The sequence below is a fragment of the Nerophis ophidion genome, linkage group LG22, assembly GCF_033978795.1.
Source record: "Nerophis ophidion isolate RoL-2023_Sa linkage group LG22, RoL_Noph_v1.0, whole genome shotgun sequence".
Classification (NCBI taxonomy): domain Eukaryota; kingdom Metazoa; phylum Chordata; class Actinopteri; order Syngnathiformes; family Syngnathidae; genus Nerophis; species Nerophis ophidion.
In genome coordinates, this window is record NC_084632.1 from 32,398,669 (window position 1) to 32,425,726 (window position 27,058).

At 42.3% G+C, this 27,058-nt stretch overlaps 1 protein-coding gene and 1 long non-coding RNA gene across 2 annotated transcripts in view; both read left to right on the forward strand.

Moving 5' to 3' along the window:
- The window catches only part of lepr (leptin receptor), a 37,002-nt gene extending 31,902 nt beyond the window's left edge, over positions 1 to 5,100 (forward strand). Inside the window, exons 18-21 of the mRNA XM_061883712.1 lie at positions 355 to 438; positions 531 to 624; positions 841 to 916; positions 2,457 to 5,100. Of these exons, the coding sequence (XP_061739696.1) occupies positions 355 to 438; positions 531 to 624; positions 841 to 916; positions 2,457 to 3,224 (1,022 nt within the window). The 3' untranslated portion in view covers positions 3,225 to 5,100. The remainder of the gene's footprint in view (positions 1 to 354; positions 439 to 530; positions 625 to 840; positions 917 to 2,456) is intronic.
- Positions 5,101 to 10,126: 5,026 nt separating this feature from the next.
- The window catches only part of LOC133540787 (uncharacterized), a 90,423-nt gene continuing 73,491 nt past the window's right edge, over positions 10,127 to 27,058 (forward strand). Inside the window, exons 1-5 of the long non-coding RNA XR_009803725.1 lie at positions 10,127 to 10,183; positions 11,556 to 11,617; positions 18,656 to 18,796; positions 18,871 to 18,936; positions 19,021 to 19,092. This is a non-coding gene — a long non-coding RNA (uncharacterized LOC133540787). The remainder of the gene's footprint in view (positions 10,184 to 11,555; positions 11,618 to 18,655; positions 18,797 to 18,870; positions 18,937 to 19,020; positions 19,093 to 27,058) is intronic.

The window sequence follows — 27,058 nt, forward strand, 5'->3', positions numbered from 1 at the left end:
CACTTCACTTCACTATTTTTACCCGCTGTGATCTCACAAAAACGTGTGCGGAGCAAAGAGACAGCACTTCTGATGCATTTTCTCATCTGTAGTCGTTATGATTTTTGCTCTAATTCTAACTCTGGTCTGTGTCTTTAGTCGGCATGGCATTCACATTTGAGCTCAAATGGAACAAACCACACCAGAATTCAAATACAAGCAGACCTAGCTCTCAAGTGGTTTTGGTCCTCTATTTTGGTGCACACCAGAGTTCTGATGATTGTGTTCATACTTAGCAGAGCAAACTCACCTGTTTGTTTAACCGAACCAAAAATGTCAAGCGTGACACGCTCTAAACTTGATCTGTGTTTTCAGGTGATTTTCATTCCACGGTGGAGTATGGCTTCTACTTATATCCTGTGTTTGCGGGAGGAGAGGGCGAGCCTGCCTTCACAATAGGTATGTATGCATGCTTGCATCTCTGGGCTGTCCCAGGCAAGAATGCACCAGGCACTTTTGAACTATTTGTGTGCTTTTCCCCCTGAATGCAGCCACTAGAGGAGACCCTGCAACTTACATGACACTGCTGATCATCGTCCTTCTATGCATCCTCCTTTTCTTCACCCTCGTTCTCTCCCAAAACCAGTGAGATACACTTATTGACTTTGAGATAATGAATTGAACTCTTATTAAAACATTGAGTTTTTGAAACAGACTTAATAATGTAAAGCAATGTAACAGAGAGGACATAATTTTAATTAGAATTAGTCAACAATTAAATAATTTGACTTATCTTATCAGCTAATGGAGTGTGTGTGATATAAAAATGTGTCTCTAATAACAGCCGAATTTTGTTTCCAGGATGAAAAGGTTTGTTTGGAAGGATGTACCCAACCCAAAGAAATGTTCCTGGGCAAAAGGCCTCAACTTCAAAAAGGTACAAAACTAAATTTACAAACTTGTATAATATTACACAAACTTTAAAGGCCTCCTGAAACCAACTACTACCCACCACGCAGTCTGATAGTTTATACATCAATGATGAAATATTAACATTGCAACACATGCCAATACGGCATTTTTAGTTTACTAAATTGCAATGTTAAATTTCCCGGGAGTTTCTTCTTGAAAACGTTGCGTAATGATGACGTGTACGCGTGACGTCACGGACTGTAAGGAAATATGAGCGCTGCACACACACACAGCTAAAAGTCGTCTGCTTAAACGGCATAATTACACAGTATTTTGGACATCTGTGTTGCTGAATCTTTTGCAATTTGTTCAATTAATATTGGAGAAGTCAAAGTAGAAAGATGGAGTTGGGAAGCTTTAGCCTTTAGCCACACAAACACACGGTGATTCCTTGTTTAAAATTCCCGGAGGTGAAACTTTACCATGGATCACAGCGCGGTCAAGCGAACCAGCAGGTTTGGTTGAGAAAATTGTGGTAAAAAGTCGCTTCTTACCGGAGATCAGCTGAGCTAGCGCTGTCCATACAGCTGCCGTCGACTTCCCTGAGACACTGGCGTCAAGACACCCGTGGACACACCCTTCCGACTATCAGGTACTGTTAAACTCACTAAAACACTAGCAACACAATAGAAAGATAAGGGATTTCCCAGAATTATCCTAGTAAATGTTTTAAAAAAACATCTGAATCCATCCCAATGCAATCGTTTTTTTGTTTTTCAACTTGTTTTTTTTGTTTGTTTTTTTCCTTGTCCGTCGCTATCAATATCCTCAAACTCGAATCTTTCATCCTCGCTCAAATTAATGGGGGAATTGTCGTTTTTGCGGCCCAAATAGCTCCTTTTGTTGGAGGCTCCCATTAGAAACAATGTGAGGATGTGATGAGCCATCAACGGGTGACGTCATCGTCTGCGACTTCCGGTAGAGGCAGGGCTTTTCTGTTAGCGACCAAAAGTTGCAAACTTTATCGTGGATGTTCTCTACTAAATCCTTTCAGCAAAAATATGGCAATATCGCGAAATGATCAAGTATGACACATAGAATGGACCTGCTATCCCCGTTTAAATAAGAAAATCTCATTTCAGTAGGCCTTTAACATATCCTCCTAGGAGCCATCACTCTGTGCAAAGGACATTTTTGTTGTACTCTTTATACCACTTGGAACACTCGTTTTTTTTTTTTATACTAAACCAAATGAATAATGGGGGTTTATTTCGATATGCTCTAAATATGTTAATTGCATCTTTAGAAAAAATCCAACTTACAGTACTTATAGTTTTTACATGTGTTTTAAAAAAGCTGGTTTCAACCAAATCCATGCAACAAATAGTTTTTAGTGCATGTAAACATACCAAGTGGGTGTATAGGTAATGTTGGGTTTAGGGTGGAATGTTGGGCCCTTCAGGGGTTTTGTGCAGTGGTTCCAAGAATTTAGTGCCACACCTCACTTTTTGACAAGCATGTTTTTGCAGGTTTTCAGTGACATAAATTGTACATAATATCTCCAGGCTGACACCTTCGAGCAGCTGTTCCAGGTCTCGGATGCGCTGCCAGCCTGGCCGCTGCTGGTACCCTCAGAGAACATTTCCACCGTGGTCATCGTGGACAAGAACGACCTCTCAGCTCTCAGCACAGCCTTGGTCCGCAACCCGCTGATGTCCCCGACTTCAGACCTCGTCTCCCTTCCTTATTTTCTGGAGAGCAGCCCGAGCGGGTCAGCGGGTGACGTTTCCCCCACAGCTCCGGGTCTTTTAAACCTTCCCGGCCCGAAGATGGACGAGTTGCAGCTCGCCGATCCATCTCGAGGTTCAGCCCAGTCTTCGGTAACGTACTCCACGGTGCTGCTCACCGACCCCAAGCAGAAGCGACGGTCCATCCACGACCAGGACGGCAGCGGCAGCAGCTCCAGCGACGAGGGCAACTTCTCCGCCAACAACTCCGACATTTCCGGCTCGTTCCCCGGCGGCCTGTGGGAGCTGGAGAGCTGTAACTGCGGCGAGTCGGACGACCCGCGGCGATCCTGCTCTTACAACTCTGTGGAGGAACTTTCTGAAACGTCGGATCGAGAAGACGATGTAACAGAAGGAAAGGACTTGTTTTACTTGGGGACAGACTATCCGGCTGAGGATGAGGCCGAGCAGAAAGAAGAGCTGCTGAAACACGGCATGTCCAACGGAGAGTCCACGGAGCTTACTCCTGCGTCCTCCTACGGCTTCCCACCGCTCTATATGCCCCAGTTCAGAACTGCTCCTCACACCAGGAAGCTGGCAGATTAGCAAGCTCACACACAGCTCTGCATTACATCTCTCGTGTTGTGAACTGCGTCAACAGGAAAGACTTTCAAAGGGAAATCAGTTCCTGCGGACACATTAAGTGTCGAAAAGCTTTAAATGGTGTTCAAGTCCATCAATGCTGCTATTTCTTGTTCTGTGGGAGGTAAAGACCCGCACTGATAGTACATGTTTTCTTGTAGACTAAAGGTACACTATATTGCCAAAAGTATTTGGCCACCCATCCAAATGATGAGAATCAGGTGTCCTAATCACTTGGCCCGGTGTATAAAATCAAGCACTTAAGCATGAAGACTGTTTCTACAAACAATTGTAAAAGAATGGGCCACTCTCAGTGATTTCCAGCATGGAACCGTCATAGGATGCCACCTGTGCAACAAATCCAGTGGTGAAATTTCCTCATTCCTAAATGTTCCAAAGTCAATTTTATTATACGAAAAGTGGAGACTTTTGGAACAACAGCAAATCAGCCACCAAATGGTAGGCCACGTATACTGACAGAGAGGGGTCAGCGGATGCTCAAGCACATAGTGCAAAGACTTTCTGCACAGTCAGTTGCTCCACAGCTCCAAACTTCATGTGCCCTTCCAATTAGCCCACGTAAAGTACGCAGAGAGCTTCATGGAATGGTTTTTCAATGGCAGTGCAGCTGCATCTAAGCCATACATCACCAAGTTCAATGCAAAGTGTGGGATGCAGTGGTGTAAAGCACGTCACCACTGGACTCTAGAGCAGTGGAGACGCCTTCTATGGAGTGATGAATCACGCTTTTCCATCTGGCGATATGATGGACCAGTCTGGGTTTGAAGGTTGCCAGGAGAACACTACATTTCGGACTGGATTGTGCCTAGTGTGAAATTTTGTGGAGGAGGAATTATGATGTGGGGTTGTTTTTCCGGAGTTAAAGGTAAAGTACCTATGATTGTCACACACAAATTAGGTGTGGTGAGATTTGTCGTCTGCATTTGACCCATCACCCTTGATCACCCCCTAGGAAGTGAGGGGAGCAGTGAGCAGCAGCGGTGCCGCGCCCGGTAATCATTTTTGGTGATTCAACCCCCAATTCCAACCCTTGATGCTGACTGCCAAGCAGGGAGGCAATGAGTCCCATTTTTTTATAGTCTTTGGTATGACTCAGGCGGGGTTTGAACTCCCAACCTACCGATCTCAGGGCGGACACTCTAACCACTAGGCCACTGAGTAGGCTTGGCCCCTTAGTTCCAGTGAAAGAAACATAAATTTGCTCCAGGATACCAAAACATTTTGGACAATTCAAGTTATGTGAGTAAGGCAGGTGGCCAAATACTTTTGACAATATAGTGTATGTTACAAGGGTTACTGATGAGGATTAAAGGCTCGGGTCTCCTCTTTAAATTAATTGTGACTAAAAGTATGCCAGAAAGCTAAAACCATTCATTCCAGTGAGTGGTTGTGTTTTTATAATCACATACTTTGTGTGGAAAATGTTCGCTTCACAGGCAAGATCCCAGGTCATGTTCTCAAGATAAGTTCACTTATTGCTATTTAAAAAAAAAAGGACAGTATGCTGTATGGATACCAACTCTTGTCCTTAATGACATTTGTGATTGTATGCTGCCGTCTCGTGAATAAAACACTATTATAATAGTAAGAATACACTCACTGGCCACAACATTAAGTCCACCTGCACAACAATGACATCTTAAAAAAATCTGTTTGACAGATGATTGATGGTTGCATTGTTCAGGTGTATTTAGTTTAAGTGAGTCTAAAGCTAGAAAAAAATATGAATAAAAGTGCTGAAATATTATGAATTTCTGTTGTTGCACATTGGTATATTTTGTCCATTTTTCATGGTGATATTAAAGTATTTGTTATTAAAGTATTGTGTTTGTTTATTCGGTATATTGTACTCATCTGGTTTATGCCCACACTTTTGTTTTGTTAACGTCAACAAAAGTTTGGCGTTGAACAACCCCAGTGTGTTTAAAATAACATTTATAAGAGACTTGCAGCTGCAATGAGAACACTCAACAGTAGTGGTGTTCTGCCACCTTGTGGTTACAAGATGCATGATTTTTTTTTTTTTTTTTTTTTTTAAGTAAAAGTTACTGCAACCGAAAGGGTTGACATATGTTGCCTATACTGTTTAAAACTACGAAATAACAAACACGGACAGTCCAGTTTTACAAGAGGAACACTTTAGTTCGTTTGTTTTCAAAACCGTTCCGCCACAACGTGTCACCACTTCCGCTCTTAGCGCCTTCAAAATAAGAGCTTGTAACAGGCAATTCCATAAAAATAGGTTACATAACTATTTTTTTTAAAGAGACAAGCGATAGAAAAAATAAATGGATGGGTGGGCTTAGATGCCGATCTAAATTTATGCTAGTGGGTGCTTGGTGTTTTTATATATATATATATATATATATATATATATATATATATGAAAAAGACGTTCAGCGAAATTAAAACCCTTATTTAATAAAACGGACCAAACACACCACTTAATTCAAATTAAATAAAACAAGATTGATCTTTTTTTTTTCGGGCTTCACGGTGGCAGAGGGGTTAGTGCGTCTGCCTCACAATACGAAGGTCCTGCAGTCCTCGGTTCAAATCCAGGCTGGGATCTTTCTGTGTGGAGTTTGCATGTTCTCCCCGTGAATGCGTGGGTTCCCTCCGGGTACTCCGGCTTCCTCCCACTTCCAAAGACATGCACCTGGGGATAGGTTGATTGGCAACACTAAATTGGCCCTAGTGTGTGAATGTGAGTGTGAATGTTGTCTGTCTATCTGTGTTGGCCCTGCGATGGGGTGGCGACTTGTCCAGGGTGTACCCCGCCTTCCGCCCGATTGTAGCTGAGATAGGCGCCAGCGCCCCCTGCGACCCCAAAAGGGAATAAGCGGTAGAAAATGGATGGCTGGAAGATTGATTTTTCAAAAATTATCTTAAAGGTGGTGCTCGGCATTGTCTGTGGATGCTTCGGGGCCCGAGCACCAACGGGATCGGCGCCTATGTGGGTTGATATTGACCAAATATATACATACAAGAAAATCTACAATATAAAGTCGGAGGTATATGCTTTAATATTTATTTAGGTAAATATTTACAGTATTTCTAATTTTGGAAAACGAAAAATGGATCGACATTTGTGGAGAGGCGGAGCCGGCGAACGAGCAGCGGGGCAGCGCATGCTGGAGCCCGGCCCAAGATGGCGGCGAGGAGGCGGAGAATGCGGCCGAGCAGAGAGGCGGGGCGTGCCGAGAGCGACGCCGCAGTCAAGTGCAGGGGAGAAGGAGGAGAGATCGCGGCAGCGACCGAGGAGTGGAAGCAAAGAGCAGACGGGGACGACGGCGGCTGAAAAGCGCACCGTGAGCGAGCAGTGGAGAGGAGCAGCTGAAAAGTGATCCGACCTGAAGACAAAGCTTTATTGCAAAATAAACAAGAGTCAAACCTGCAAAAGAAATGTCCTTCCTTGGTGGTTAGTGGAACCCGAGCGTCGTCCACACATTTTTTTTTAAACCATTTTAAATATATTTAGTACATGCGGGAAGAAGTCAAAAAGTGTTATGGCTCGTTAAACTAAGACTTGTATAATAACAATTTGCAATATTTATATTCTTTCAGGAGCATTCAGATGATTGACATTTCACTAGTTCCCTTTAAGTGTTTTTGCTTCTGAAAATTAATCAGGCACTTCCATGGGCATCGTATAGCCTGTGTTTCCTCCTGCTCTTTCAGCATTTCCTCAAGCATGTTCAGGAAAACCTCAGTAGAAGAGGACGCAAAACCGAATACTAGTGGCTTACGAAGCACATACGAACACATCCTACGCAATGTGAAATTGCCTTCAGTCCTCTGTTGGTGACAGCTGCAGGCCCGCCCACATTTTGGAGCAAAAGTGGGCATTCCAAAATGCGCTGAAACTCATTAGAAAACAAACCTAAAATCATTTTGGGGGGAATTGTCCATGTAGACATCATTTTTAGGTAAAGAACTATGTGTTGTCTGAAATAGAGAGGCCCCTTTAAATGGCAACTGCACTTTTTTGGAATTTTGCCAATCATTCACAATCCTATTGAGAGACAAGAACAGATATCTCTTTTTTACGTTCATTCTAACTCAAAACGTAAATATAAGTCAGGTAACAATTGCTCAACCCACTAAAAACATTGAAAAATTGCCAACAATACTCCATTTACATTTTGTGACCTGAGTATTGGCGCCAGCGCCCCCCGCGACCCCAAAAGGGAATACACGGTAGAAAATGGATGGATGGATGGATGGACCTGAGTATTGAACAAGTATTAGTGATATTGTTAATATAATCCGCTAAAGTTAAGGACCCATTTTTATTTTTTTCTTGCGGCGCATTGATCACAGAGCAGTAACTAACTTATGCTGCTATATTGATATCTGTTGGTGAGCTGCTTTCTCACCTCTGAACTTGTGAAACTTTATTCTAGATTATGAAACATTCCTCTCACCTTGATGGTAGAATGATTGTGGCCATAAAACGAGACCACGAGATGGTGAGAAAGACACTTTTTTTTAAAAACCCTTCGCGAGGATTATAATCAATCCTTCATCTAAACGGGAAGACACAAACATCCCGTCAGTCGGCATCCCATTGAGAGCAGACATTGTACAGTTAGGGACTGATTTACTAAAGGTTTGTGTGTACCTTCAGTAAGTAGCTGATCTACTAAACGTGTGCAAAGTGGATTGCGTCTCTTAAGTGAGCAAAAGAAGGCTTGCAATCCATTTTGTCATCAACGGCAACCATACTGGGAGGAGACAATGCACTCACGGTGGCAGGATCAGTGGTCGTGCTGCACAGCAACATTTTGGTGGTTGGTCGGAAATAAATAAATATTAGCCATATCGTTGTGAGGTAGCGTGGCCGGCGGACCTGCAGCGAGGCGGGGCCGGCTCCGAGATGGGCGTCAGGCGCGTACACGGCCCACCTGGGCACAGTTATGCAATCACCTCTCAATGTGTAAAAGAACAGCAGGAGATGCAGGAGGAGCGGAAGGAGCTGGAGAGCCGGTAGTGCATGAAGAGCAAACGTGACAAAGAGCGACACACAGACAACACGGGGACGGCTGAAAAGCGACCGGTTTGAGAGGCGAGAGCTGAAAAGGGACCTGACCTGAACTGAGGTTTATTGAAATAATAAACAAAGTGACAAAACTGCTCACCGCCATGTCTCTCATTGGTGGTCCAAGGAACCCGGAGAGAAGAGATCTTCCACAATTGTCTAATCAGCAACATCATTTTATAATTTTATAGCTGCCAGAAGACTTAAAGGGCTGATTGAAACCATTCAATTGATGCGTTTTATTGTCTTAAAGTATTTTTTGTTGTGATGTTTTTTTTTTTTCGCATGGAATAAATGCTATTATAATATTTATTATATGAAAAAAAAAATTCTTTCAGTATGCATTTTTTTTTTTTTTTGCATTTTTGACACTGGAGAGAAGAGAAGGTACACTCCAATGAGTGTACCTTCCGCTGTAAAAAAAAAAAAAAAGTGATTTCATTTTATCTGCACTGCTTCTAAAATGCCCATAGAAAGTGCTACGTTTGAAAATAAAGCAAAATTCCACAGGTTGGAGCATGATGAATCCTCATTTAAATAAGGCAGCCTGCACCACTTTACAATTGCACTCGCAGTCTTAGTAAATCGCATGCAACTATAGTACACACTGTTTTATAGATTGCACACGCAAGGTCATTTGATCTTTGTCAATCAGGCCTTAAGTGTTTGTTCCATTATGTTTGCTGTCTCTCATGAAGTAGTAGTCAGTGGTTTTGTGGACAGAAAAATTGAATGTTGTGATGCGTGTTTCAAAAGAATATATGCTTGAAATGAGCAAAACACATGAATATTTCATGTTATTATGTATGTGCGTGTTACTACATTAAGTTAAAGTTAAAGTACCAATGATTGTCACACACACACTAGGTGTGGCAAAATTATTCTCTGCATTTGACTCATCACTCTTGATCACCCCCTGGGAGGTGAGGGGAGCAGTGAGCAGCAGCCACGCCCGGGAATCATTTTTGGTGATTTAACCCCCAATTTCAACCCTTGATGCTGATTGCCAAGCAGGGAGGTAACGGGTCCCATTTTTATAGACTTCGGTATGACTCGGCCGGGGTTTGAACTCGCAACCGACCTCTCTCAGGGCGGACACTCTAACCACTAGGCCACTGAGTAGGTGTTCGTCTATACTTCACTTTACAGTGTGTAGATAAAATCTGGATAGAGGTGTTGTGTTTTTTTTTTAGAGCTCTTCATAGAGTAGGTAACACTTTATTTTTGTATAATTCCAGTTAGATTCTTGCGTGTGACTGAAGCATTATTCTTTGTTTATAATGTATATTTTCTACTGGATCTACTCTCTGTTTTATGCTGCCCTTTTTTTTTTGTTGTTGCTGCAGCTGTTACGTATACTGTAATATTTTACATGGTAATTGGGATTTGTTATATATTGCATATATACCTGCATTATCCTTTCCATCCTTTGTAACTGAGCTACTGTGTGGAACAATTTTCCTTGTGGATCAATGAAGTTTGCCTAGGTCCAAGTGTCAGAAAGTGTTTTAGTCTTATCTTTTTCTGACGCCAATCGGCCCTAGTGTTTGAATGTGAGTGTGAATGTTGTCTGTCTATCTGTGTTGGCCCTGCGATGAGGTGGCGACTTGTCCAGGGTGTACCCCGCCTTCCGCCCGATTGTAGCTGAGATAGGCGCCAGCACCCCCCGCGACCCCAGAAGGGAATAAGCGGTAGAAAATGGATGGATGGATGGATTTTTCTGACGCAGTTTTAAAATGTTAGATGTCCTGTGCTCTTAATTTGGCGATCTAGTCTGAGACGTAATTTCCTGTTTGTAGCGGAAATGACACTATTCTTGGGTGATTGTGTAAACAGCATCATGTGCGTTCCTGACTAAAATGTAAGTATACGTCAAATATAGCACGGCTATTAATGCGAAAATGCCTATAATGTGTTGGATGTAGCCTTAACCGAGTGTTTGTTTGCAACAATATTTCTGCTTGACGATATATTTCGCCCGCTCAACTTTCGCCCTATTTAATACTTCTTGTTACACAGTAGTTACCCTATCCTACCACTAGAGGTCGACACAGATCACGTTTGTGACCACTGTCTAAATCAGGGGTGCCCACACTTTTTCTGCAGGCGAGCTACTTTTCAATTGACCAACTCGAGGGGAGATACCTCATTTATATATATCATTTATATTTATTTATTTATGAAAGAGACATTTTTGTAAACGAGTTAAATGTGTTTAATGATAATACAAGCATGTGTAACACATATAGATGTCTTTCTTTCACAAAGACAAGAATATAAGTTGGTGTATTACCTGATTCTGATGACTTGCATTGATTGGAATTAGACAGTAATGATGATAACGCCCACATTTTCAAATGGAGGAGAAAAAAAGTTGTCCTTTCTGTACAATACCACATGAAAGTGGTTGTTTTTTGGCATCTAATTCATCCAGCTTCCATACACTTTACAAGAAAAACATTGGCGGCAAATTCCGTAGCTTGCTTGATTGACATTCACGGCACCCGAGGGTCTTGTGAGATGACGCTGGCTGCTGCCAGTTCATTTTTATGAAAAAATGACAGAGAGGAAGGCGAGAAACACTTTTTATTTCAACAGACTTTCGCGCCGTCCCTTCCGTCAAAACTCTAAAGGCCGACTGCACATTTCCTATCTTCACAATAAAAGCCCTGCTTCATGCTGCCTGCGCTAACAAAATAAGAGTCTCGGAAAGCTGGCGTGCACAAGTGATGTGCACGCCAGCTTTCTGAGGGATCGCTTGTGCACGGCAGTTTTCCGAGACTCTGTATTTAGTTAGCGCAGGCGGCATGAAGCAGGGCTTTTATTGTGAAGATAGATAAATAAAGTGTAGGTAACACTTTATTTTTGTATAATTCTTGCGTGTGACTGAAGCATTATTCTTTGTTTATAATGTATATTTTCTACTGGATCTACTCTCTATTTTATGCTGCCCTTTTTTTGTTGTTGTTGCTGCAGCTGTTACGTATACTGTAATATTTTACATGGTAATTGGGATTTGTTATATATTGCATATATACCTGCATTATCCTTTCCATCCTTTGTAACTGAGCTACTGTGTGGAACAATTTTCCTTGTGGATCAATAAAGTTTGCCTAGGTCCAAGTGTCAGAAAGTGTTTTAGTCTTATCTTTTTCTGACGCAGTTTTAAAATGTTAGATGTCCTGTGCTCTTAATTTGGCGATCTAATCTGAGACGTAATTTCCTGTTCGTAGCGGAAATGACACTATTCTTGGGTGATTGTGTAAACAGCATCATGTGCGTTCCTGACTAAAATGTAAGTATACGTCAAATATAGCACGGCTATTAATGCGAAAATGCCTGTAATGTGTTGGATGTAGCCTTAACCGAGTGTTTGTTTGCAACAATATTTCTGCTTGACGATATATTTCGCCAGCTCAACTTTCGCCCTATTTAATACTTCTTGTTACACAGTAGTTACCCTATCCTACCACTAGAGGTCGACAAAGATCACGTTTGTGACCACTGTCTAAATCAGGGGTGCCCACACTTTTTCTGCAGGCGAGCTACTTTTCAATTGACCAACTCGAGGGGATCTACCTCATTTATATATATCATTTATATTTATTTATTTATGAAAGGGACATTTTTGTAAACAAGTTAAATGTGTTTAATGATAATACAAGCATGTGTAACACATATAGATGTCTTTCTTTCACAAAGACAAGAATATAAGTTGGTGTATTACCTGATTCTGATGACTTGCATTGATTGGAATCAGACAGTAATGATGATAACGCCCACATTTTCAAATGGAGGAGAAAAAAAGTTGTCCTTTCTGTACAATACCACATGAAAGGGGTTGTTTTTTGGCATCTAATTCATCCAGCTTCCATACACTTTACAAGAAAAACATTGGCGGCAAATTCCGTAGCTTGCTTGATTGACATTCACGGCACCCGAGGGTCTTGTGAGATGACGCTGGCTGCTGCCAGTTCATTATTATGAAAAAATGACAGAGAGGAAGGCGAGAAACACTTTTTATTTCAACAGACTTTCGCGCCGTCCCTTCCGTCAAAACTCTAAAGGCCGACTGCACATTTCCTATCTTCACAATAAAAGCCCTGCTTCATGCTGCCTGCGCTAACAAAATAAGAGTCTCGGAAAGCTGGCGTGCACAAGTGATGTGCACGCCAGCTTTCTGAGGGATCGCTTGTGCACGCCAGTTTTCCGAGACTCTGTATTTATTTAGCGCAGGCAGCATGAAGCAGGGCTTTTATTGTGAAGATAGATAAATAAAGTGTAGGTAACACTTTATTTTTGTATAATTCCTGTTAGATTCTTGCGTGTGACTGAAGCATTATTCTTTGTTTATAATGTATATTTTCTACTGGATCTACTCTCTATTTTATGCTGCCCTTTTTTTGTTGTTGTTGCTGCAGCTGTTACGTATACTGTAATATTTTACATGGTAATTGGGATTTGTTATATATTGCATATATACCTGCATTATCCTTTCCATCCTTTGTAACTGAGCTACTGTGTGGAACAATTTTCCTTGTGGATCAATAAAGTTCGCCTAGGTCCAAGTGTCAGAAAGTGTTTTAGTCTTATCTTTTTCTGACGGAGTTTTAAAATGTTAGATGTCCTGTGCTCTTAATTTGGCGATCTAGTCTGAGACGTATTTTCCTGTTTGTAGCGGAAATGACGCTATTCCTGGGTGACTGTGTAAACAGCATCATGTGCGTTCGTGACTAAAATGTAAGTATACGTCAAATATAGCACGGCTATTAATGCGAAAATGCCTATAATGTGTTGGATGTAGCCTTAACCGAGTATTTGTTTGCAACAATATTTCTGCTTGACGATATATTTCGCCAGCTCAACTTTCGCCCTATTTAAAACTTCTTGTTACACAGTACTTACCCTATCCTACCACTAGAGGTCGACACAGATCACGTTTGTGACCACTGTCTAAATTAATAGTGCTTATTCTCCATTCATCTCTAATGGACTGTATATGTATATTTGTTTTTATAACACATTGCAGAGTATATTATATTATATATAACATTATACACATCCTGTTATATTATTGCATATTTGATTGCCTAAATGCAAAGACATGCACCTGGGGGTTGATTGGCAACACTAATTTGACCCTAGTGTGTTAATGTGAGTGTGAATGTTGTCTGTGTTGGCCCTGGGATGAGGTGGCGACTTGTCCAGGGTGTACGCCGCCTTCCACCCGATTGTAGCTGAGAGAGGCGCCAGCGCCCCCCGCGACCCCAAAAGTGAATAAGCGGTAGAAATGGTTGGATGGATGGATGGATAAATGTATCCTAATCATTATTTGTATGTGTTCCCTTTCGTCCACACCCTCACCCCACACACACATATACCACACTTGTTTAACTTCACCATTAAAGTGCCTAAAAGCCTTCCTGTGCCCTACTCTCTGACCGGAGTCCCTGTCCTAAGAAGATATCAGACCAGCATTCCGTATCCAGAGTAACCTACTCTATCACACTAAGTCTAAGTTTAATTAGTGGAAATATCCAGGACTAGCTGCAGTGTGCTCAAACGACCACCAGGCAGAGAGCAGGTAATAATGCTGTATCATCTCTTTCAGATTTAACAGGTCTTATCAGGTCAGAAGTGCATTTTTCATGCGTTCTTCACTCACGCATAGGCGGACGAGAACGACTCTAATAACGATTTAAAATACAATAAAATAAGATAAATATATGTGTTCTTGTCTCACATAAAGATTGGGATGGATAGGCAAAAATAACCCCAGAAAGTGCAGTTTCCCTTTAAAGGAGCGTTGCTGTGCTGTATGTTTCAACCATGGGGAGGCGGAGGAGTCGCAGTCATGTGACCTTGCCCTAGCCTTCAAAGCCCTCTGAGCTTGAAGCTCCAGTGTTCACCATAGAAGGACACATGGTGGTGCAAGGAGCTTCTGGCAAAGTCAGCAGGAAAAGGCCCGATGCCATGCTAGGTTCACATATGGTCATGAAAATAAAAGCTGTCAGAGATTTAAAAAAAAAAGAGGGGTTTGTTGTCATCACCCAGGCAGCCGTGAAGTTCAGGAATATTTCCCTGATCTGCCTGGAAAATATTTTCACAGGATTCCAAGCCTTGACACAAATGTTTCTAATCAAGCCAGTTTAAACGTAGTGAGCTTTTACATTTTTAAAATTCTTTCACGAACGCAGCGATTTTTCTTCAGTAGTAGGAATAAGATTATAAAGTTAAAGTATAAGTACCACTGATAGTCACACACACACACACACACACTAGGTGTGGTGAAATTACCCTCTGCATTTGAACCATCCCCTTGTTCCACCCCCTGAGATGTGAGGGGAGCAGTGAGCATCAGCGGTGGCCGCGTTCAGGAATCATTTTGGTTGATTTAACCCCCAATTCAAACCCTTGATGCTGAGTACCAAGCATGGAGGTAATGGGTCCCATTTTTATAGTCTATGGCAGGGGCGCTCACACTTTTTCTGCAGGCGAGCTACTTTTCAATTGACCAAGTCGAGGAGATCTACCTCATTCCTATTTATAATCTATATTTATTTATTTATGAAAGAGACATTTTTGTTAACAAGTTAATGGTGTTTAATGATAATACAAGCATGTTTAACACACATAGATTCCTTTCTTTCATGAAGACAAGAATATAAGTTGGTGTATTTGATTCTGATGACTTGCATTGATTGGAATTAGACAGTGGTGCTGATAACGTCCGCATTTTCAAATGGAGGAAAAAAAAATGTCCTCCTTTCTGTCCAATACCACATGAAAGTGGTTGGATTTGGCATCTCATTTGTCCAACTTGCATACTCGTTTTTAAACACTTTGTTATGAGAGTAGCATATGTGTGTGGCCCTTTAATGTCTGGCAGCAGGTGAGTGACGTCAGTGAGTGTGCGGGTGGGCAAGCAAGTGAGAAAGCGGTCGCTGAGGGCGGGGGAGAAATACATTGGCATCAAACTCCGTAGCTTGCTAGCTTGTGCACGCTAGCTTTCTGAGACTCTTATTTTGTTAGCACAGGCAGGATGAAACAGGTCTTTTATGGTGAAGACAGGAACTGTGCTGTCGGTCTTTAGAGTTTTGACAGTAGGTACGGAGTCTCTAGAAATAAAATGTGTTTCTCTGCGTCCGCCCTGTTAGTGATTTTTTTCTTAAATATGAGCTCGCAGCAGCCAGCGTCATCTCACAAGATCCTCGGGTGCCGAGAATGTCAAACAACTGACGAAAGTGAAGTCTTGGTATGATTGATGATTGATGATTGGTCATTTTTATGTATATTTTTAATGCCTGGCTTGAGATCGACTGACACACCCTCCGAGATCGACCAGTCGATCGCGATCGACGTAATGGGCACCCCTGGTCTATGGTATGACTCGGCCGGGGTTTGAACTCACCACCTTCCAGTATTATCCGGACCGTAGGGCGCACTGGATTATAAGGCGCACTACCGACCCGCTGCCTTGTGGTTCATTCTGGGAAGACAAAAGGCTAGGGGAGCACACCCTGAGAGAAAATCAAGTGCTGGTAGGCGCACTATAGGCGGTCCTCCGACAGATCGGAGCTCCGGCAGCCTCCTGCAGCTGTGAGGAGGTGCCGGTCATCCTGGGTTTCCCTTGCCACCGGATACAGTTCCCCACAGCGAAGAAGTGTCATTGGAGTCTGCGCTTCTCCCTTGTCAAAAAAGACCTCAACGGCAGAGTGGCCGGATGATGGTTGCATAGAAGCTCCACAATGGTCACAAAGGCAGATGAAGGCTGCAGCAAAAATGGGCCCCCATTTGTCTTGGTCTCCATACCATTGGACCTTGGCCTTCTCTTTGCCAAGTACCGTGTGGTGGCTGTCTGTGCTCCAGTCTCCCCACTTTAAAAGATCCCAAACACAGGCGTTCTCCTGAAGGCAATCCCACCAACAGGAGGACAATCATACTCGTTTCGAGTGATCGCAGACAAAGACGAAGGCGCACTGCCGATAAACGGTCTATTTTTAATCTTTTTTCATATATTAGGCGCATTAAAGGAGTCATATTATTATTATTTATTTTTTCTAAATTGAAAACACTTCTTTGTGGTCTACATAACATGTATTGGTGTTTTTTTGTGGTCAAAATGTTGCATAGACTACGTTCTACAGATCATCTTCATCGGATGCGCCGTTTTGTGGGCGGTTTTATTTACGTGGCTCACCTTCGGCAGCGTCTTTTCCCCGTCATCTTTGTTGTAGTAGTGTAGCGTGCAAGGACGGGAGTGGAAGGAGTATCAAAAGACAGAGCTAACTGTTTTAATGACATTCAGATTTTACTTAAATCAATAACGGAGCAGCATCTCCTCTTCGGAAACAACAACACAGGAAATGTGTCCCGTGAAAAACCGTCCGACCGGAACTCCAATAAATAAAGTTTCTTGGGTGAATAATGTAAATTCACTTCGCCGGTATGTTGTAGCGCTCTCATGGCAAGTTTTCTGACTGATATAAGTAAGAACTTTACACTACTTTACAAATGGTAAATGGGTTGTACTTGTATAGCGTTTTTCTACGCCTCTTTAAGGAGCCCAAAGCGCTTCGACAGCATTTCCACATTCACCCATTCACACACACTGACGGTGGGAGCTGCCATGCAAGGCGCTCACCAGGACCCATCAGGAGCAAAGGTGAAGTGTCTTGCCCAAGGACACAACGGACGTGACTAGGACGGTAGAAGGTGGGGATTGAACCAGTAACCCTCAGATTACTGGCACAGCCACTCTACCAACTTTGCCACACCGTCCCCACAACAACAACAGAACAACATCAGCAAATATGTACAAATATGATGGTGAAAGTGATAGCAAAGAAGCAGTGGTATAAATCAGTGGTTCTCAACCATTTTTCAGTGATGTACCCCCTGTGAAAATTGTTTTAATTCAAGTACCCCCTAATCAGAGCAAAGAATTTTTGGTTGAAAAAAAAAAAGAGATAAAGAAGCAAAATACAGCACTATGTCATCAGTTTCTGATTTATTAAATTGTATAACAGTGCAAAAATATTGCTCATTTGTAGTGGTCTTTCTTGAGCTATTTGGAAAAAAAGATATATAAATAACTAAAAACTTGTTGAAAAATAAACAAGTGATTAAATTATAAATAAAGATTTCTACACGTAGAAGTAATCATCAACTTAAAGTGCCCTCTTTGGGGATTGTAATAGAGATCCATCTGGATTCATGAACTTAATTCTAAACATTTCTTCACAAAAAAAGAAATCTTTAACATCAATATTTATGGAACATGTCCACAAAAAATCTAGCTGTCAACACTGAATATTGCATTGTTGCATTTCTTTTCACAGTTTATGAACATACATTCATATTTTGTTGAAGTATTATTCAATAAATATATTTATAAATGATTTTTGAATTGTTTGCTATTTTTAGAATATTTAAAAAAAATCTCACGTACCCCTTGGCATACCTTCAAGTACCCCCAGAGATACGTGTACCGCCATTTGAGAACCACTGGTATAAATAATAATACAGAAATGACAACGAGAATTATTACACTACAAATGGAGCAAGACAAATACCAATGGAAATAGCACTATTGATAATGGATAACAATAATTGACCTCTATTATCAATAATACAATTGTTTCAAATGCAACAATACATATATGTAATGATAACTTGAAATACGAAAGTAAGTAGATAAGTGGAGGGAAGAAAGAGAAGCCAGCTATATTAACCTTATAGATTGTTATAGTAGGAATAGGTTAGGCTTTGTCAGTGTGCCATGTGCTACCCAACGTTAATATATATTTGATGAATAGTGATTATGTATGTATATGTGCTTGTATATGTACAGTATGTGTATATGTATGTTTGTACAGTGAATGTATGTGTACAGTATGTGTATATGTATGTTTGTACAGCGAATTTATATGTACAGTATGTGTATATGTACGTTTGTACAGCAAATTTATATGTACAGTATGTGTATATGTATGTTTATGCAGTGAATGTATGTGTACAGTATGTGTATATGTATGTTTGTACAGTGAATGCACATTTCTAAGGGTAATAGAAACTCACCTCCAGCACTCTAGCTTTTTTTAAGAATACGCTGCAAAAATGTGAGTCACTCTTGAATGATGAAAGAGAGAGGCCCTAAAATGGAACAGCACCATGAGTAAAGAAGTTTAACAAATGACTATTGACTGCATCGGAAGTAAACAAGCTACATTATGAAAAAAAAACTGTCAAAAAGGAGAGGGCTTAAAGGGGTGCCTTGAGGAACACCTTAATTATGTAAATAACAAGTTTGGACTTTTTCTATGTCTGTTAGTGTGACAGTTAGGGGGTGCTAGAACTGGTAGCCCTTTAGGGCCCTGGGGAGGCTATAAATAAGAGTGGAAACCCTGCGGCCTTCCCCTTTTCCCCAAAGCCTGACTTGGAGTGTTTGGTGAGCAGACCTGCTAGCTACTGGGTAGGTGTTGATGAGTTTTCTTTGATGTTTGCAACCACTACATTTTAATAATAATGTACATACCCCTTTTATAGTGTGAACCAAAAACCCAATACCCTGGTAGAAGAGTGGAGTTTTGTGCTCACACACCTGATATCGTGGTAGGTGTAGCTTTTAGAATGACCTTTGTTGGGTTACTCCATTTTGAATATTCCATTTTACTAATATGTGCCCCCTTTTCACAGTTTGAGCTTTAAAACTCTGGTTGTAGACCTGAAGTGCACTGTGAGATTGGTGACCAGGAGTAGCGGTTTCAGGTATGGGGAACATCCATCCATTTTCTACCGCTTATTCCCTTTTTGGGGTCGCTGGCGCCTATCTCAGCTACAATCGGGCGGAAGGCGGGGTACACCCTGGACAAGTCGCCACCTCATCACAGGGCCAACACAGATAGACAACATTCACACTCACATTCACACACTAGGGCCAATTTAGTGTTGCCAATCAACCTATCCCCAGGTGCATGTCTTTGGAAGTCGGAGGAAGCCGTAGTACTCGGAGGGAACCCACGCATTCACGGGGAGAACATGCAAACTCCACACAGAAAGATCCCGAGCCTGGATTTGAACCCAGGACTGCAGGACCTTCATATTGTGAGGCAGACGCACCAACCCCTCTCCCACCGTGAAGCCCATCATATGGGGAACATGTCATTAGAATGTCATACATGGTTGCTGCATTCAAGTCCATCTGGCTCATTCCAACTTTTACTAACCCTATAGCTTCCAATTACCCGGTCAGTCTTTCCAGTCTCTAGTTTTAGCTGGCAGGCCTGGTTTTAAAAGGTATTGAACTTTATTTTGATAATGTGTATTTTCACATGATGTTTTAGGTTACGGGGCAGCACGGTGGAAGAGGGGTTAGTGCGTGCTCGTCATAATACGAAGGTCCTGAGTAGTCCTGGGTTCAATCCCAGGCTCGGGATCTTTCTGTGTGGAGTTTACGTGGGTTCCTTCCGGGTACTCCGGCTTCCTCCCACTTCCAAAGACATGCACCTGGGGATAGGTTGATTGGCAACACTAAATGGTCCCTAGTGTGTGAATGTGAGTGTGAATGTTGTCTTATCTGTGTTGGCCCTGCGATGAGGTGGCAACTTGTCCAGGGTATACTGCGCCTTCCGCCCGATTGTAGCTGAAATAAGCACCAGCGCCCCCCGCGAGCCCAAAGGGAATAAACAGTAGACATTGGATGGATGGTTTTAGTGTGCATTATTTATGTATTTGTTGAATTAAAGTTAAAGTACCACAAATAGTCCCCCCCACCACACACACACACACTAGGTGTGGTGAAATTACACTCTGCATTTGACACATCCCTTTGTTCCACCCCCTGGGAAGTGAGGGGAGCAGTGAGCAGCAGCGTTGGCCGCGCTCAGGAATCATTTTGGTGATTTAACCCTCAAATCCAACCCTTGATGCTGAGTGCCAAGCAGGGAGACAATGGGTCCCATTTTCATACTATTGTGTATTTTGAATTGTATTGCGGCTTCACGGTGGTAGAGGGGTTAGTGCGTCTGCCTCACAATACGAAGTTCCTGCAGTCCTGGGTTCAAATCCAGGCTCGGGATCTTTCTGTGTGGAGTTTGCATGTTCTCCCCGTGAATGCGTGGGTTCCCTCCGGGTACTCCGGCTTCCTCCCACTTCCAAAGACATGCACCTGGGGATAGGTTGATTGGCAACACTAAATTGGCCCTAGTGTGTGAATGTGAGTGTGAATGTTGTCTGTCTATCTGTGTTGGCCCTGCGATGAGGTGGTGACTTGTCCAGGGTGTACCCTGCCTTCCGCCCGATTGTAGCTGAGATAGGCGCCAGCGCCCCCCGCGACCCCGAAAGGGAATAAGCGGTAGAAAATGGATGGATGGATGGAATTGTATTGCTTTTTACTATTGTCATGATACCTGTCCAAAGGGAGGAGTGCAAGATATAGCGCACTATTTCTCACTGTTTTTCCCACCGTAAACCTGTGCCAATGTAAAGATTTTTTTTATTCGGGCCCATGTACAATGGTGTGAGTGTTATAGGCATACAGGCTTAACCTAAGTCAGTTAGATTGCATATTTGCTTTATAGTTTGTTTTATTTGAATTCATTATATTCTTACCTATCATTTGAATTTTTGGTTAAGCACTATTAGTTTGTGTGCTGTGGACTTGCAGTGGATGGCATGGCCCCTGTTGGCCTTAAAGCAGGGGTCGGCAACCCAAAACGTTGAAAGAGCCATATTGGACCAAAATTGCAAAAAACTAATCGGTCTGGAGCCGCAAAAAATGAAAAGGCGTATATAAGTCTTATAATGAAGGCAACACATGTCGTAAGTGTCTATATTAGCCATAATAGCAAAATTATTGTGTCGCAGGCTGAAGCAAATCTTTTTTGACAGAAATGTTCCATTCATCCATCCATCTTCTTCCGCTTAACCGAGGTCGGGTCGCGGGGGCAACAACCTAAGCAGGGAAACCCAGACTTCCCTTTCCCCAGCCACTTCGTCTAGCTCATCCCGGGGGATCCCGAGGCGTTCCCAGGCCAGCTGGGAGACATAGTCTTCCCAACGTGTCCTGGGTCTTCCCCGTGGCCTCCTACCGGTTGGAACTGCCCTAAACACCTCCCGAGGGAGGCGTTCGGGTGGCATCCTGACCAGATGCCCGAACCACCTCATCTGGCTCCTCTCGATGTGAAGGAGCAGCGGCTTTACTTTGAGTTCCTCACGGATGGCAGAGCTTCTCACCCTATCTCTAAGGGAGAGCCCCGCCACACGGTGGAGGAAACTCATTTCGGCCGCTTGTACCCGTGATCTTATCCTTTCGGTAATGACCCAAAGCTCATGACCATAGGTGAGGATGGGAACGTAGATCGACCGGTAAATTGAGAGCTTTGCCTTCCGGCTCAGCTCCTTCTTCACCACAACGGATCGGTACAACGTCCGCATTACTGAAGACGCCGCACCGATCCGCCTGTCGATCTCACGATCCACTCACTCGTGAACAAGACTCCTAGGTACTTGAACTCCTCCACTTGGGGCAGTGTCTCCTCCCCAACCCGGAGATGGCATTCCACCCTTTTCTTTTTTGACAGAAATGTTGAAATTTGATATTTATTCTACACAGTTTTACAATATTAGAAGCCATTAGTAAATCAGAGGCTTCTCAGAAGGTAAGATAACTCCTTGAAATTACTTGCTTTTAAGGACCAAAGGTATAGACGTGTGTGTCCAAGTTAAAGGAAACGGCATGCTGTCTTCTTTTCATTTATTACAATCTTTGCCAAGCTGGGTAATGTTTGCAGTGGTCTGGAACAACATGGCACACAACTATCTGAAATGCAGCCAATATTACATACAGATTTGTGCCATGAAACATGCAAAACTAACTTCTATACAAAGAGGATAAAAGTAAAGGATATTAAATGAGCTCAAATATACCCACAAATGAGGCTTAATGATGCAATATGTACATACAGTTAGCCTAAATATAGTTAGCATTGATTAGCTTGCAGCTGACAAAATATGCCTGATTAGCACTCTAACAAGTCAATAACATCAACAAATCTCACCGTTGTGCATTCACGCACAGAATTAAACTTAAAGTGGACAAAATGAGACAAAGAAGGAGTGGAAGATTTTACATATAAACAAACATGTTAAAAAAACACTGTCCACAATATGGTGAGTTCAAGAGCTTCCGAAATTAGTACGACAAAACGATGTTCACCAAATGCTCTCATCAGTGAAAAATACACACAAACATATTAAACAGTGGGTTTGCTAACAATTGGGAAGGTTTGTGTCATGTTTGTCCTCAAACATAAAACATACTTAAACCAAAAAATATTTTCCCCCCATCTTTTTCTATTTTCAATTATTTTTGAAAAATGATCCAGGGAGCCACTAGGGCGGTACTAAAGTGCCGCATATGACTCGAGAGCCGCGAGTTGCTGACTCCGGCCTTGAGCCTTCTGACTAGGACCTACCATCATTAACCCTTTCTGGCCTAGCCTCCTGGGTAGCCCTAACCCTACTAGCCATTGCCCGTTGACCTACGCTGCAGCCCATCAGACTTTATGTGGTAACTCCCCTACACCAGACTCCTCCTGTGGTAATTGTTGCTTCTGTATTGAAGTAATAAAATTGTTCCTTATATTTGTACATCAGCCTCTGTCATCCTGGTCATTCTGGGCAGCTTACGTGGGGATATTGTGCTGGTCTAAATATTAGTAATTCGCTATTGAGATTCCTCATCCTTTCAATTGAGGGTGGCGTTGTCTTCTAGCACATAGTGTACTTCGTTTAGGGCACATTAGCAAGGTTAAAATGTCAACGCAAGAATCTTCCAATGTGTTTACAGTGGTCCAAGTTCCCCTATACAACAGGAGCACTCTAGTGTTTTTAGGAATTTGCTGCAAAAATGTTTGTCTCCCAAGTTTTGAACTCAACTAAGGGTTTCATTTAAGGTCCTCTCTTTTTCATCATTCGGGCTATTCACCCAGTGACCCACGAGTTCAGTTCAAAAAATCTAGAAGAGACTCATTTTAGATTCTTAAAAATACTAGAGTGCGGTCATAGAGATGATCTTTGACTCGCTTTTTGGCAGAATGTCCTTAAAAACAGCAGGGCACTCCTGTAACTAAAAACTAAATAGACCAAAATCACATATCTACCGTAGAAGACGCTAGTTTGTTGGGTCTGCTCCTGTCTCTGGCCATGCTCCCTCCTCCCCAGCGGACGATGGCGTGGAATACCGCAGAGGCCACCACAGTGTATATGTTTATTTTACTTTTTATTCATAGCTGTATGTAGAAGTGTCTGCTTGTATCTGATGCTTTAATGTCTTTAATGTCCTCTGTGTTCTTTGATGTTTGATGTTTCCCTCTTACACACATGGCTATGAGTTGTTGTTTTTTTCCCCTTGGCCTCAGTCTGCACCCCCACTCCAGGGCCCAGGCTAAGACCGATTTTTTTATTTTTTTATTTGATTTTAATCTTCTATTCTTTTCTCCACCCCCCCTGTTTACCTGTATGTCATCTTTTTTGTAAGGGGCGCTGGAAGCCGGCAGACCCGTCAGCGATCCTGTTCTGTCTCCCTGTAATGTTTGTCTGATCTTGAATGGGATTGTGCTGAAAATTGTAATTTTCCTGAAGGAACTCTCCTGACGGAATGAATGAAGTACTATCTAATCTAATCTAATCTAGTACTAATAACAGTAAAGGGAGAAGTCCGGCCCCCTGGTCCTTAGCTTTCTGATAATGTGGCCCCCTAATTAGGTAATTATCACTGATACAAACTAATTGAAACCATTGCATTCAACCTGTAATCAATGATTGATATACTTTTGTATATTGTAAGATTTTTGCTCATGGATTGTTCCGTGATTGTGATACGCTGATCTTCAAACTTAAAAGAGTGTCAGCGCTCATCCGTCAGGCTGTTAATGGGAACCAAGGGAAGGATTTAGCAGCTTGACATTGTAAATCCTTCATTGATCTCCTGACATTAATTCATGCAGCGATCATGACAGGCTTTAGCTACTGATGTTTATCCACGCAGGCTTTGAAGGCCTCACCATTTGGGCTAAAGGTCAGATTGTGGCGAGTTCACCACAGAGCTCCACAACCACAAAGGAAATGGGGGGAAATCTCCTTCTCTGGTTCTGAGCGCCTGCGGTCCCTCGTTCAGTAAACAGAGAGCTTTGGTTGCCTGGCACCGTGCTGCTTCATGCTGGACACACTTTGGCTCCCAGGGAATGTAAATCCTCTCGCTCTGTAATCTGTAATCTTTGCTCAAACGCACGCTCACTTGTTGGGAAATTCATCGTTTCGTCCAACAGATCAAGGGAGAAAACAGACGTTCGACGAGTGCTGTGAATTCACATAACTAGTGTTGTCGCATGCAGAGGCTTCCCTCTTTTGGGGGGCTGAGGGAAGGTTTCGGATGGTTTTAGTCAAATATGGACATTTTCCTTGACATTCTATCAAATATATCATCCCAGAAACGTTTGTTCCAGAGAGCAGAGTGACAAGGTTTGGTCATACAAGATCATTTCTTATACTTTAGTATACCTCCCTTACTGCTGTTTCTCCCCAACTTACTCTATATTTGTCCTAAACAGACCTTGGTCCTGATTAACATGACTTTAAAAAATCAATATTTGTAGATTAGATTAGATTAGATTAGATTAGATAGTACTTTATTCATTCCTTCAGGAGAGTTCCTTCAGGAAAATTAAAATTTTCAGCACAATCCCATTCAAGATCAGACAAACATTACAGGGAGACAGAACAGGATCGCTGACGGGTCTGCCGGCTTCCAGCGCCCCTTACAAAAAAGATGAGATACAGGTAAACAGGTGGGGGGGGGGGGCGGGGGGGGATAGAAGATTAAAATAAAATAAAAAAAATCAGTCTAAACCTAGGCCCTGGAAAGGGGGTCCAAACTGAGGTCAAGGGAAAAAAAAACAACAACTCATAGCCATGGTACACATCCCTCTCACATGTGTGTAAGAGGGAGACATCAAACATCAAAGAACACAAAGGACATTAAAGACATTAAAGTAGCGGAGCTGATGCAACCAGACACTTCGACATACAGCTATGAATAAAAGTAAAATAAACATATAAACTGTGGTGGCCTCTGCGGTGTTCCACGCCATCGTCCGCTGGGGTGGAGGGAGCATGGCCAGAGACAGGAGCAGACCCAACAAAGCAACCAAGTCTCCATGTGTTGTAGTGTTGATATAAGTGTTTGCATTGGTTTGACAATTTAAATATACAACTAGTGTTTGATATTGTGACACTACACTTTAATATTGTGACACTACACTTGTGACACTACACTTTAATCATAGTGACACTACACTTTAATTATAGTGACACTACACTTGTATGATAGTGACACTACACTTGTGTGAATGTGACAATACACTTTGTGATAATGACACTACACTTTAAAGGGGAACATTATCACAATTTCAAAAGGGTTAAAAACAATAAAAATCAGTTCCCAGTGTCTTGTTGTATTTTTTTTAATTTCTTTCAAAATTTTACCGGTCTCGGAATATCCCTAAAAAAACCTTTAAAGTGCTTGATTTTCACTATTCGCGATGCGACTATCCATTTCCCTGTGACGTCATACAGTGCTGCCAATGTAAACAAACAATTGCGAATACCACAGCAAGATATAGCGACGTTAGCTCGGATTCAGACTCGGATTTCAGCGGCTTAAGCGATTCAACAGATTATGCATGTATTGAAACGGATGGTTGGAGTATGAAAGTATTGAAGAAGAAACTGAAGCTATTGAGCGAATAGCTATTGACGCTATTCATAGCCATAGCATGGCCGAATAGCTGCGTTAGCATCGCCGGTAAAATGTGCGAACCAAACGATCAGGACTTTCGCATCTCGTGACACTGGAGCAACTTAAATCCTTCGATTGGTAAGTGTTTTTTTTGCATCAAATGTGGGTGGAAGGAAACGTAATATAGTTGCAAAAGCATCTGCGGTTTATCCATATATCTCTGTGCCATGTCTGCTTTGGCACCGCCGGTAAATAGTATGTTAGCATCGATTAGCGTAGCATGTTAGCATCGATTAGCTGGCAGTCACCATCAACAAAACTCACCTTTGTGATTTCGTTGACTTTATCGTTGCAAATGCATCTGCAGGTTATCCATACATCTCTGTGCCATGTCTGCTTTAGCGCCGCCGGTAAATAGCAAGTTAGCATCGATTAGCTGGCAGTCACGCCGCGACCAAATATGTCTGATTAGCACATAAGTCAACATCAACAAAACTCACCTTTGTGATTTCATTGACTTTATCGTTGCAAATGTATCTGCAGGTTATCCATAGATCTCTGTGCCATGTCTGTCATCGCCGATAAAATGTGGAGACACTCCCGCACATTCAATGGGGGTCTGGCGGCAGACACTTTCGCATCTCTGGGCCAGTGGTGCAACTTGAATCCCTCCCTGTTGGTGTTGTTACACCCTCCGACAACACACCGACGAGGCTTGATGTCTCCAAGGTTCCAAAAAATTGTCGAAAAAACGGAAAATAACAGAGCTGAGACCCAATGTTTACAATGTGTTGAAAATGAAAATGGCGGCTGTATTACCTCGGCGACGTCACATTCTGACGTCAACGCCTCCAGAGCGATAAACAGAAAGGCGTTTAATTCGCCAAAATTCACCCATTTAGAGTTCGGAAATCGGTTAAAAAAACATGGTCTTTT